Below are 12263 nucleotides of genomic sequence, written 5' to 3' on the forward strand. Positions count from 1 at the left end.
ATGTGGCAAAATGAAGCGGAGTTGTATAAAATGGTGATGCACGACTTGCTTGTTTTTGTTTCAATGTAGGTAAAGCTGTATAAAAGTGAAAATTTGGACAACCCAATACAGTCGGTGTCTCTGGGACAATCCCTCTTTTTCCATTTTCCTCCCCTACTCAGAGATGGAGAGGTAATTTTTAAAATATATCATTATTACTGACACAACTCATTAGGCATACACTTTAGGCATATATGGAATTATAGACACATCTTGTGTAGCGTAGCCTACTCCTTCATCCATTCAGTGTTAAACCCTTCCCAAAAGGTGTTAAACTATTTCCGTAACTCCAACTGATATCTGTGGGAGTTATAGCAACAGCACAAATCTGTCTGCTCGCCTGTTAACATAAAGGCCCATGTAGACACGATTATCGCTCAAAAGCCGTCTTTTGAGCGGTAATTGTTGTGTCTAAACGCGTACCCATCGTGCGCTGTTCGTATACTGTTTGTTCATCGCTAATTTCTAGCTTTATCAGCATCACATGCTGATATCTCAATGGGCGGGGCTGATGGCATTCTTTTAGCTGGTATCTTGCTGGCAGTTCTCAGCAGGACACCAGCTAAAAGCTCCGAGAACAAAGCAGCTGTTTGCATATACAAAGCAGCTGCATTGTTTTCTGAGCTATCACGGAGGTATTCCGCTCCACCTGCATTAACTCTTAAATAGCTAATTAGCTACTTAAGAGTTAGTGCAAAGATGTTCGTTCAAAACTGTCACTTAAACTGTCGTTTGAGTGATTTTTTCTTTTTTTTCTTTTGAGCAATCATTGCTTCGTGTAAATGGGCCTTTAGTCCCAACTGCCTTCAGACAGCACATTCAGCCGGGCTGGGGATAGTAAGGGCCAGAACTCGGAGGTAGGACCCCTTTCTATCAAACTTATATGGCTTATTCTGTGGCTATGCCATGAAAGTCTCAGATGGGAATACCTGTTATATCAAAGTTACAGCTGTAGCCGCACACTGAAAGATGATCCCACGATAACATTACATTATCCTTCAGGGTACACAATAGGTTGCACTGTCTTTAGCAAAAATACAGATAATGTGTCTATGTATATATTTCCTTTTTTTTTTTTTTCTTCTCTTTTAGACCTATGTTGTGCAGTTGGATTCCACCCTACCTAAATCTCAGTACGACTACACCCTGCCACAGATTTCTTTCAGCACACAGGGATACCATAAGCACCTCACTTTCACCTTCAATCCCACGGTCAGTCTAGCAATTTTTATTTCTGCCTGTTTTTAGGCATATTATATCATTGGAATCTGGTATTAATTCTATTAGTAACAGGTTAGAATGTAAGAAATTGTGCAACTCTGTATTTGAAGTATATGTCAGTGTATTTAGCATCTATGCACAATGCAAGAAGAAAGGATGTTCTTTAAAGAAGGTTGTGAAAGAGTTGCCCATGTATGTCTGTATATATGGAAGTGCATAATAAATTTAGCATCTCTGAGCTGTTGTAAGTATGAAGCAAAGAAACGCATTAGTCCTTTTTCCCATGCTACACATGCAGCAGGCCGCTGGAATCTACTACATGACTTCTGTATAAATTGGCTTAGGCAAGAAACTGCTTCCATGTTGTGTAACCGCATTCGGCTTGATTGTTGCACTTGTAGGATGGTGCCGGTACTTACAGCAGCTTCGAGTAGTTAAAGGGGTTGTCCCGCGCCGAAACGGGTTTTTTTTTTTTACACCCCCCCGTTCGGCGCGAGACAACCCCGATGCAGGGACTTAAAAAAAAAAAACGCACAGCGCTTACCTGAATCCCCGCGCTCCGGTGACTTTTTACTTACCGGTTGAAGATGGCCGCCGGGATCTTCTCCCTCGGTGGACCGCAGGGCTTCTGTGCGGTCCATTGCCGATTCCAGCTTCCTGATTGGCTGGAATCGGCACGTGACGGGGCGGAGCTACACGGAGCCGGCATCCTGCACGAGCGGCCCCATTGAGAAACGAAGAAGACCCGGACTGCGCAAGCGCGGCTAATTTGGCCATTAGACGGCGAAAATTAGGCGGGCTCCATGGAAACGAGGACGCTAGCAACGGAGCAGGTAAGTGGAAATACTTCTTATAACTTCTGTATGGCTCATAATTAATGCACAATGTACATTACAAAGTGCATTAATAAGGCCATACAGAAGTGTATAGACCCACTTGCTGCCGCGGGACAACCCCTTTAAGTGTTTTTATCGTACCTCTAGTGAACCACTTTCATATTCTGAAAGGTTGATTTGTAAGGCTGGGTTCACACGGAACAGATTTGCTGCGGAATTTCTGTGCGGCAAATCGTCCCCCAGTTTCTAATCCCGGGATTAGCCAGCCACGTGGACAATATTTTGCAAAAATTTTGTCCACACAGGGCTTCCAAAGCCGGGCGGAACCAGCGCGGAATTGACAGCCGCAGCATGTCAATTCTTTTTTTTTTTTTTTTCCATTGCAGCCTCTCTCCTCTCTATGGGGAGAGAAAGCCGCAATGGAATGCTAGCGGCCGAACCGCTCCGAAACCCATGGCGAAAGGCTGCAGGTTTTGAAGCTGCGGCTCTCCCACAGAAATCTAGCGGCTTTTGGATGCGGCCATGCTGTGAGACTTCCGCGGTATTTCCGTCCCATGGGAACCCAGCCTAAGTGTCTAAATTCCGTTTTCTAAAGCTTATTTTGCACTGAACAATTCTGAACGAGAATCATTTGCGCGAGTGAATGAGCTGGTTACGTCATCACCAGCTGGTTCGCTCCCGTGCGGCCTGTTTAGACAGGCACATTTATCGTTAAGAATCGTACACTTCTCATTCGGTGCTTCACATTCCTATGAACGAGAAGTGCTTACATGCAACGATGAGCGAATGAGACAATGATTATTTTTATGATTCTTGTTCGTCATTCAGCCGTTGACTCGCGTTTTATACTGGCCAACTCCTCATTCACTTTCGCTCATTTGAATGATTTTTTTTTTTTGAACGATAATCGTTCTGTCTAAACGCAGAGTTATCCAGACCTGGTAAATTACAGTCAGCATACAGCAGTTCTTTCAATGTGATAGAGTAGGAGAAAATGTAAATTCAACATAAATACATCCTCACAGCTGAGACAGCCGAAATAGCTTGAATTTATTACGCAAGTGGGAAACTGCATGCTTTCTGTGGAGTCCTGTGATCACAGCAGCATTGGCACTGATTCAAGTGAGCAGTCTCCATAGTGTAAGATGGGTGTGAACAGTGGAATATACTACAGGAAGGACTAGAAGTATAATTCGAGCTAGCAGGCCTGTAGAAACCTGTGACCATGATTAGACTATAGCTCTATGGCAGACAATGATGGCAACTTGCCCCTGGTAAATTAGAAAAACAAGAACTGTGCACACACAGCTGAGATTTAGGCCTCATGTCCACTGGCAGGTCGGATTTTGCAGGCAAGAGCCCGCAGCAGAATCCGACCCTGCCCGTGGTTCTTCATTTTTTCTTTACTGCGGATGTGTGCGAAAGCGTGGGCCTGCGAGCGTGCGCAGCAGAGGTTTTTGGTTTATTTTTTAAACTCCTGCTTTCCCGCGGAATCTGTGGCCCGTCCGTAATGACATCCGATCTGCGGGCTGTCCATGTGGGAACCGTTCTGAAATGGAGCAAGCTGCAATTTGATTACCACATCCAAAGATCTGCAAATCAAATCCGCATGCTTTAATTCAGGTGCGGACGCCCATGTCTCCCTACGGGCGGCTGGAACTGCGGATCATCCGCGCGGATTCTGCAATTCAAATCTTCCCGTGGACATTGAGCCTTATGGTGAAGAATTCAGAAATGTTTTGTACATAAAGATCTAAGCTCAGTGAAATTGTGAATGCACACACATAGTAGAAGCTGCAGAACCTCTTACTACATTGTTTATTTGTCACGGACGACCCTCCTTTGTGTAAGCCTCATCCGTTATGTCTGCACCTCATGCACATATATGATATGAATGAATAACATTTTGTTTGCACTGCAGAGAAAGTTACCTGAACAGGATGTCGTCCAGGGCTCCTACCTGGCCCTTCCTCTCACCTTACTGCTGCTATTGGCTGGTTACAAGTACGACAAGGTAACTGCAAACAAGGCACCGTGTAGTAAGAGTTAAATGGGCAGCGCATTCAAACCCACAGGGTAAAAGTGATTAATGGGCATGAAGTTTGTCATCAGGTCAGGATATTGGCTTCATCAAATATGTGCCATCCTGGCCACATGGTCCGTTCACTCCAGTAATACATTGATTACTTTGGGGGAAAACCTTGCAGCCTGTTATGTTATATAAGATGTCGTCCTTCATCCTCCCTGCGTACAATGGTAACGGGAAGCCGTCCTCACTGAGCTTGAAAGGATTAGAGCGGCTTTCACAAAACCTTAATATAAAATCCCTACTAATGTATGGATAATGCTTATGCACAAATTTCTAGACTTGCTACAAATGTTGAATCCATTTGTAGACCAACGCGCAGCACTTTCAGTTGTTCTGTAAATATCGGCATCACCGTAGCGGCTGACAGGCTCAGCCTATTAACTGGTTCAGCACCAGTACAGCACAATACCATTGTGACACTTCTGAAGGAAAGGCCAATTCATATAGCAGTCGCCTACGGCACACCTTATTACTCTAAACCTCATGTAGGCAGGGATGCAGAATTCACTCCCTCCAGGGATCCATGGAGCCATCTTCAACCATAGAATAATGTGACAAGTATAACATTTCTTTTATTTCTCCATAATAAGACAAAAAAAGCAATATTGACAAAGCTCCACATAGAACCCAAATGTTGCATGTTTTTTTTTTAATTTATTAAGGAAGAATAAAGGAAATTTTTACTTTTGGCTGGACTGGATATTGTCACATTGTTCTGTTACTGCTGAAGGGATGATCGGCGTACACACATGATTTAAAGGCCGCCTATACAGGGCGATAATTGTCCAAACGATCGTTCACAAGCATTGTTTGATGAAATGTTAAACTTGTGCAGCAATCAAACGATAGATGATAATTGGCTCGTTTGTTGATTACCTTCTATGTTGACATAAAAATTGTTGGCATGAAATCCTCATGCAAATACGCATCTGAAAGCCGGTTTTAGAAAGCAATGAGCGTAAGGAGGGGGAACAAATAAGCAAATTTTTTAAATTTTTTTTTTGGAGAGACCTTCAGTTAATGTCACATATAAATGCAAGTAAACAAGCATCAGTCAACTTGCTGCATTGTTGATTGGTGCCAGTTATTTGCTCATGTAAAAAAGACCCTTAAGGCCCCTTTACACGCAACGATTATCACTCGGATGGCCGAACGACTATGCAAAAAAGTTGTTAATTTGTTCGAAGTATCACATGAAATCATTTCTAGTTCCCTAATTTGCTAGAGTAAATGCAGTATTAGTTGTTTACTCAGGTGGGGGGTGTTTATGGGAGGCCTGCTAGATTTTAATTAGTGTGAAGAAAATCCTTCGTCTTTTCCCAGCATGAGTAAACAGTGTACTCATTGTGTTTAGAAAGGTAAGCAATTACCCCTCCAACCCTTCCCATCCTTCAGCCACAATCCCCATTCAAATGGAACGGATTGTGAACTACCTGACAACTATTTTAGTGCCTGCTAAAAACCAGCAATGAATGGCAAGTGAACGGATAGTGCATGGCTGTCTGCGTTTAAATGTAACGATTATCGCTAGTTTGAATGAATTTTGAGTGATAATCGTTGTGTGTAAATGGGCCTTAAGATATGGGGGTTGTAGAAGTGACCACTGCAACTGACCCCCGATAGTGATGGGTCAGAGTTCTAATGACACCTGATGTGACGCTCCAAATCTATACTCTATGAATGAATACATTATTGTTCTGCATCTTCTGGTTGTTAGACAGTCAATACTAACATTCACAGAAACAATAAGGGTTTTAACACGCCTGATATACATCTACTCAGAATGTGGCATAATACAGGTGGCAAGTTGGCACCAAAAATGAGCAAAATTTGAAAGGGAATTCACATTTGTAGCCAGGTTATGGAGTTATTAACTTCAGACAGTCCCATTTTGTTAGAAAGGCTGCCCAGCAACAAGCTGATCACAGGGTACCCTGCTGCTAAGAAGTGTTCAGTTTCCCTGCAGCACCACCAAAGGGGATGTGGTATTACACCATTGGCATTTAAATCAATGGACTTCCCTTGTAGTGTTTGAAGGTGCTTGTTCCTCTGTAGCTAGAGATGCTCTTTATAACTTCTTTCATCTGGCTTATATAAATGGGACTCTCCTCCACTAACTCTGAATTTGAAGTCCTCATCGGGGTGAAAATTAATTTTCTGCATTGGACAACCCCTTAGGTAGATGTCTGTATGTATGTATATATGTCTTATACACAAAACCCGAAAGTATCCAGTGAATCTCTGGCAAAGTGAAAAAAAAATCTTGTTTTTGGCAGCCAATATGCTTCTATATGTCCCGACATCACGTTGGCGTTGACATTTGCATATCGGCACTTGCGTTTGGGCCTAGACATTGTTAACCCCTTAATGACACGGCCTATTTTGGCGTTGAGGACCAAGCGATTTTTTTTTTTGGTATTTTTCCATCTCCATTTTTCAAAAGCCATAACTTTTTTATTTTTCCGTGGACGCGGCCGTATAAGGGCTTGTTTTTTGCGTGGCGAGCTGTAGTTTTTATCGGTGCCACTTTTGGGTAGATAGACAATATCGTAAAATTTTTTATTATTTTTTTTTATGATAACAGGGAGAGAAAATGCATCAGTTCTGCCATAGATTTCTTTTTCTTTTTTTTACAGCGTTAATCAAGCAGCATAAATACACTAAATTTTTTCTGCGGGTCGGTACGGTAACAACGATACCAAAATTCTTATATTTTTTTTAGGTTTTTACACTTTTTTTGCAATAAAACCCCCTTTTTTTTGGAAATCTTTTTTTTTTTCTCTATAGCTGCATTCAAAGTCCTGTAACTTTTTTATTTTTCTATGTACGGAGCTCTATAAGGGCTTTTTTTTTGCGAGACGAGCTGTGGTTTTTATTGGTACCATTTTGGGGAATGTACGGCTTTTTTGATCACTTTTATTGCATTTTTTGTGAGGCAAAATGCTAAAAATTAGCATTTTGCCTCTGTTTTTTAGTGTTTTTTTTAACGCTTTTTGTCGTACAAAATAAAAAGCGTGATCAACATTTTGTACACGTCGTTACGGACGCGTCAATACACAATATGTGGGGTTTTAATTTTTTTCCCCTTTTTTATGTTAATATTAGAAAAAGCATAAAAAAGGGGGGATTTTTTACATTTTTTTTTTACATTTTTCTTTTTTTTTTTTACACTTTTCTTTTCTTTTTTTTACACTATTTGAGTCCCTCTGAGGGACTTGCAGCACTGTGCCTATGATCGCTGTCATAAGGCATGGCAGAGCTACTGCTCTGCTATGCCTCATCGCTTGTACAGCGATTATAGGCACAGGCAATACAGGATGCCAGTGTCTGGCGTCCTGTTGAAATGGTGACAGGCCGGGCTCTCGCGATAACATCGCGAGAGCCGGCCGGAGACACAGAGGGAGCGCGATCCCTCTGTGAACTTTCCCTGCCGCGATCTACTTAGATCGCGGCAGGGAAGAGGTTAACAGTGGGGGGCGCATCTCCGATGCCCCCCCCGCTGTTGCAGTGGGACGCCGGCTGTGACTGACAGCCGGCTCCCGCTGCGGGATAGCGCGAGCGCGGGATCTTATGTGATCTCGCGCTATCCCCAGGACGTACCGGTACGTCCTGTTGCCGGAAGTACCAGGCTCCCAGGACGTACCAGTACGTCCTGGAGTGGGAAGGGGTTAAACAGCCCCTGAACATAATACAGGCCAAAAGAAGTAATCTAAATGTATAGTGACACATATGCTTTTCCACCTGTGCCCCAATAAAATGTATGTTGGCTTACCCCCAGCCATACGTCCGTGGCATATTCTAATGTATGCGTGGTATCCAGTAATGAGGATTCTCAGACTCTTACTCAACTTGGCCTTCATATTGAGTTTGGATAGTTTTCCTTGCTTCTTATAGAACTATTCCACCTTCCTAAGTCCGTTCTGCTACTTTAAATACTCTCTAGCTGGAACATCTCATTATGAGAATGACCTTTAGTGTATTGATAGTAATGGCTTAAGAGCCTGAATAATGACCACTGTGTGTCTGTGGTTTCTCATTACATGAGATGCCGGTGAGATGTGTGGAACCATTCGTCACACTTTGTTAACTTGACATGTGTAAATAGTTTTTGGCTGGAGAATAGGTCAGACTGTGTCATTAATTGCACTGAAGAGATCCAACTTCGAGAGTTTCATGTTCTCGTTACTGTTAAATTGTAGCCAGTTGTATTGGAACCTTTTCCCTTCCATTTTCTGTGTTTAAACATTTTTACAGCCAAGTGCATTAGGTAAACCCGGAGTATAATTAGGAATCTTGCAGAAGAGGATGCCAGCTTCTAAGTATGGGTCACACTATAATTTGCTTACACATATTAGGCCGGTCAATTAGAATCACAGCCGCCTGCGATTCATGCAGGGCTCATATTAATCAGAATGTAAATGCATGCTTCTGCCATATAGTTTAAGTTGTGTATACAATATTAGGATGTGCTGCATTCAAGTTGCAATGTTCTGCTTCTCTTGTGGTAGGACTCCATAGCCATGCATGCTGCATAGGCATCGGAGTGCTCTTACAAGGACATCACAAGGGCGTTTGTAGTTTTCTGTCCACACTGGGGGAGCTTACTACATTATTGGGGTTCATTGACTTCATTCAAGGGCTGCATATTACATAAATTATAATGGAATGATGCATGTCTGAGATGTAGGCAGGCAAAAATGGACACAATTCAGATGGTGTGGAGGCTGTCAATGCATTCAGATCCTTTCACTTGTTTACATTTTGTTCTGTCGTATCCTTGTGCAAATTAAAAAAATAAAATAATTCACGCTTTTACCCATCACTTCGCACTCAATACCCTATATCGACAAAGGGAAACCAGAATGTTGGAAATCTTTGTAAATTAAAAAAATAAAATAAAAACTAATATTTTGCATGGATGGAAGTATTCAGGCACTGTACTCAATACTTAGCTGAAGCATCTTTGGCAGCGATTACCAACACCTGGTTGTCGTGGATATGATGCCACAAGGTGTGCATGCCTGGATTTTAGGATTTTCTGTCATTCTTCTCTGCAGATCCTCTCAATCTGTCAGGTTGGATGGAGACCTTCAATGGACAGCCATTTTCAGGTCTCTCCAGAGATGCTTGAATTGGGTGACAAGAATCAGAGTATAGAATGGTAGAGTTGGAAGAGTTGATCTGGTCCAACCCCCTGCTCAGTACAGGATTTTCCAAATCATCCCAGACACACATTTGTCCAGCCTTTGTTTGAAGACTTCCATTGAAGGAGAAGTTGCCACCTCCTGTGGTAACCTGTTCCACTCATTGATCACCCTCACTGTCAGAAAGTTTTTTCTAATATCTAATCTGTGTCTTCTCCCTTTCAGTTTCATCCCATTGCTTTCCTTGTGCAAATGAGAATAGGGCTGATCCCTCTGCACTGCGCTATTAAGTCTCCCCTTAGCCTTTTTTTCTTTTTGCAAGCTAAACAAGTTCAAGTCAGGACTCTGGCTAGGTGATTCAAAGACATTCACAGAGTTGTCCCTAAGCCACTATTGTATTGGCACAAGGCAACGACATAACAAAATGTGTAAAAAAGGAAGGGGTCTGAAGACTTTCGAAATGCATTGTGTATTGTAAGAAAACATTAGTGAATATAAACACCACTTATTGTAGAGATTAGGGAAGACCACCCAATAGACAGAGGTTGAATAAAAGCTTTGAAGTGTTTTTACATGAATGGCAAAAGGTTATATGAAAATTTCTGAAAAGTTGGGTACCATTAGCAAATGTACTGGAGAATATGCGAAAAAATATTTTTGCCTAATTAATCAATTAATTGGTAGTTGGTTGTCGGATTGATATTTGTGCGTTCCACACCACCTCCCCTCCCACTTCACAATGGAGCATTGGGTAGGAAAAATGTTTGATATTGGTACTTATTATATTGTAACTTTGTGTTTACTAGATATTTACCTAGTTGATTTGGAAATGCATCCTCTCGAAGAAACAGCACAGCCACATGTTCCACCCCCACCTTCCCCACTTACATGAAAAAGGTGCAAGCACATGCCACTCTAGGAACAATGCAACATCCAAGAAATGGCTCAATTGATACTCGAGCGGAAGATGTTAGAGGCTGGTTTATTTATAGAGAAAACTGGACAGAACAGTTCGGGTGAATTGAGGGCTTCAAGGATGGCACCCGTGGGTCGCCAGGTGCCCACCATGCTGTAGCATATGTTAATAAATGAAAATGATCCCATAAAAGTCTTGTTAAGATTCCACTTAAAGGGGTTGTCCCATCAGGGCAACTCCTGTCCATAAGCACTGTAAGGACATATGAATGTCCTTGGGAGATAGACCCCTACTTATGTGGCCGAACTGAAAGCAGTTCTTTAATCTCTTAATGACCTATGATGAATATAACCATTATTAGGCAGAAGAGAATGAAGTGAACTCAGGACCCAAGCCCAATTCATAGTTAGTGGCTACAAACAGCTGCTGTCAGAGCTAGCTCCGATCACTGCTTTTTGAACTGCTTAAATGTCGCAGTTAATAGTGCCAGTCTTAAGTAGCTGGCCGGAGGGCGACCCCCTTTGGCACTCCATTGCACCCCCTCCCCCATGACATGGTGCTGGGTGTCGAAGGGTTGCAATGGCAGCCTGGGGTCTTGTAAAGGCTCCCAGACCTTACATGAATTACAGTGTATTAAGATGTATCTGCAGCAAGAGCTAAATAGGCTGCTGGTAAAAGCATAATATGCTGCAATACTAAAGTATTGCAGTATATTGTGCTAGTGATTAGATAGTTGCAAGTTCAAGTCCCTTTTGAGGAGTAAGTAAAAATAAAGTTTAATTTTAAAAAAATTGTAAATACTAGAAAAAACATTCAAAAACCGCTCTTCGTAGTATTCACATAAAGAAAAATCATAACCTTAAATTTACATAATTGGTATTGACAGATCAATAAAAGTCTGAAATATCAAAACCTTACACTTTCATAGTGCATGATGTATGTCACAAAAAAAAAACAGTGCCAAAACTGCATTTTTTTTGTCACATGCTTTGGTCACCATCCTATACATTGCCAGTAGCATGTAGCATGCAATGTATAGAGTAGTTTTAGAGCGTTGTGTGCTATTTGTATCTGCCTTCTTCATACACCAATATACAGAGTAAAAAGGAATAATATTTCCATAAAGTCACCTGTCTTATCAAGTCATGATTCCCTTGTCTCCCTTTTGCTAGCTGATTCCCCTGCTGCTGCAGTTGACAAGCCGTCTACAAGGAGTTCGCACTCTTGGACAGACAGGAGCTGACACTACCAACCCAGAGGATGCAAAAAGACTTCAAAAAAGACAAAAGACACGGAGGACGTGAAGAAGAGATACGGTGGTGTGAAGTGACATCAAAGTCATGCTCCAGACCCTTGGGACGTGTTATGGAGACTCTCCTTGGTCTGAAAGAAATTACAGACTTCAAATACAGTTTTACTACAGATCCCTTTTTTAACTGTAACTTTTTTTGTACATTGTGGGTGTATATAAACAGATCTTGGAATATGGTTTAACTTTGGAAATTAGGACACTTGTTTGTTTTTTTTTTTTCTCCACTGGAGATAATTTTTGTTGTCACTGAAATACTTGCTGGCTGACGACTTCTAAATAAAGCAAAATAATTTATTTTCACAACTGATTTCCCAAGGAGGATTAAATAAAAAGTAATGCGGTTTCCCTTTCTACATTGCTGTTTCTGAGTTTTATTCTTGAACTTCTGGGCCTTAGAGATGATCTTGCCTGAGGTTTCATAATGGTTCTTCAACGTAGAACATAATTCATGGTGAAAAATGGTCTTTCAAAGGGATGGTCCGTAAAAAAGAGGATCAAGGGGCAGATTTACTATGGAAAATGTGCCAGTTTTCTGGTACTAATTGCGCAAGAAAACCTATCGTACAGGCTTTGTACCATTATATATGACATGTTTTAGACACAGTTTCCACCATGTCCATGGAAGGGGGTGTGGCCTAAATGCAACCTTGTGCTGCAAAAACTGTTGCAAAACTCAGCCAACTAATAAGTGGTATAAACCGTCTAA

General features: G+C 41.8%; 1 protein-coding gene across 1 annotated transcript in view; it reads left to right on the forward strand.

Moving 5' to 3' along the window:
• The window catches only part of LOC136576707 (BOS complex subunit NOMO3-like), a 61442-nt gene extending 49532 nt beyond the window's left edge, over positions 1–11910 (forward strand). The window contains exons 28-31 of the mRNA XM_066576240.1: positions 70–171; positions 1132–1251; positions 4018–4110; positions 11418–11910. Coding sequence (XP_066432337.1) covers positions 70–171; positions 1132–1251; positions 4018–4110; positions 11418–11549 — 447 coding nt within the window. The 3' untranslated portion in view covers positions 11550–11910. The remainder of the gene's footprint in view (positions 1–69; positions 172–1131; positions 1252–4017; positions 4111–11417) is intronic.
• Positions 11911–12263: the final 353 nt, after the last annotated feature.

The sequence above is a fragment of the Eleutherodactylus coqui genome, chromosome 8 (genome assembly GCF_035609145.1).
Source record: "Eleutherodactylus coqui strain aEleCoq1 chromosome 8, aEleCoq1.hap1, whole genome shotgun sequence".
In the NCBI taxonomy this organism is placed as follows: Eukaryota; Metazoa; Chordata; class Amphibia; order Anura; family Eleutherodactylidae; genus Eleutherodactylus; species Eleutherodactylus coqui.